At 36.8% G+C, this 1,786-nt stretch overlaps 1 protein-coding gene across 1 annotated transcript in view; it reads left to right on the forward strand.

Annotated features, from left to right (window-relative positions):
* Window positions 1-1,786, forward strand: part of LOC109819770 (nucleolar protein 10) — a 12,591-nt gene that overhangs the window by 6,571 nt on the left and 4,234 nt on the right. Inside the window, 3 exon segments of the mRNA XM_020385646.1 lie at window positions 1-36; window positions 1,215-1,385; window positions 1,503-1,661. The exon segment at window positions 1-36 is cut by the window's left edge and continues 23 nt beyond it. Of these exon segments, the coding sequence (XP_020241235.1) occupies window positions 1-36; window positions 1,215-1,385; window positions 1,503-1,661 (366 nt within the window).

The raw sequence follows: 1,786 nt of genomic DNA on the forward strand, positions 1-1,786 counted from the left end.
GATTGCCATACCGTTCGTGTCTGGGATCCTAATACGGTGAGCAGTACTGTATGTATAATTTAAGTGTTGTATTGGATCTGTTATTAATAAGATCAATAACAGCATACATTCATAAGGTCCATTGTTCAATGGATTGAGAAAATGCTATATGCTATTCATGTGTCAGCCTTTATAACTGAAATGAGTAGTTGGCCTATGCTATATGTCTACTGGTGGTTATAGGTGATCATGAACTGGTGAACCTATTGGCCACGTTGCATGGATCCGCCCTTATATACTAATATCAGACCTATTAAATTGATTGCCATGCCTCCCACTGCTCTCAGTGTATGCGCCAGGGTGCCAAAAGTGTAGTACACTCACTGAACAAAATACTTGTCCTATTTGTGATCTGCCACATTCAGTGTGTAGTGAAGTAAACGCGACGAGCTGCTGAAAATCTGGCAATTCTCAGGGGCTAAATTTTAGAAAATGTCTCCATTGACCCAAATATGAAAACTCATAGTCTTAGGGAAATTTGGATAATGGCTATATATCTCGGCATTCCTTAATAGTAGCAGGTGGTGTGTTTAAATAAAACATTTGCTACAGTTAAAGCTTTTGTGGAATACTCTGAAAATTTCTTCTGTGCAAGACTGCTCATATGTATGTAATATTTTAATTTTTTTAAAATGATGCACTTTTTGATTTTAGGCTGCAAAGGACTGTACAATATTGTCAAAATAAAATTTTTACTTTTTTGTAAATGTATATGATTCATGTTATTGATCATGCATTTTCCAAGTACGACGATTTTATTCTTTGTCAATATATGCATGATCTCCTTTTCTTATCCGCAAAAGACTTTTAGCTTAGTGATATGGTTTAAATGATTCTACATGATTATAACTGTTTTTATATTGCTTATTGGATCTACCAGTTTACTCACCCGCCCGCCGGCCCCCCGCCTATCCCCCCCGCCCTTTTTTTTTTTTTTGAGCTCGCTTCATTGGACCAATGCAATTATAGGTTAGGTTGAAATATAAAGTTAGGCATTTATGATAAAGCCTGTATGGTTTACTCAATTTGTTGTTTTAAATAGTTAGTGTATTGGCATGTTAGTTTCATCAGCTTTTGCTGCAAGAAGCTTGTTTTCTTTTGCTTTCTTCGTATCCCTCTTTTAACAGAGGCGTTAACAAAATGTACTATAATAACTAGTTTTGCACGTCATTCAGGGGGATAACATGACCAGCATTGAACCAACCGGTGGAGCTGTCAATGATGTGTGCATTTTCCGTGACAGTGGTTTAATGTTGCTGGCTCTGGACTGTTGTCAGATACCAGCCTACTTCATACCTTCTCTTGGGCCTGCTCCAAAGTGGTGCTCACACCTCGATAATCTAACAGTATGAGTTGATCCTCTTATCCATCTATACTTTTATCTCCTTACAGTTTTGAGGCATATTTAGGTTATATTACTTGCTATATTGTGCTTTCGCTTACCTTTTTTCCCCTTATCACAGGAAGAAATGGAAGAAGGGACACAAAGCATCATCTATGATGATTACAAATTTTTAACCAAAGATGACCTGGAGCGGTTGAATTTGTCTAGTTTGATTGGCACCAATCTACTGAGAGCTTATATGCACGGTTTCTTTATTGACTACCGGTTATATAAGAAGGTAACATTTCATTTTTAACAGAGCTTTAAAAAGGCGTAGGCTATAAGGTTCCAAGTGGAGATATTAGATTCCTGTCAAGAATTATGGTTGTCCTCCTTAGAAAGAATATTTAAACTTAAAATGTC

This window comes from Asparagus officinalis, chromosome 8 (assembly GCF_001876935.1).
Source record: "Asparagus officinalis chromosome 8, Aspof.V1, whole genome shotgun sequence".
Classification (NCBI taxonomy): Eukaryota; Viridiplantae; Streptophyta; class Magnoliopsida; order Asparagales; family Asparagaceae; genus Asparagus; species Asparagus officinalis.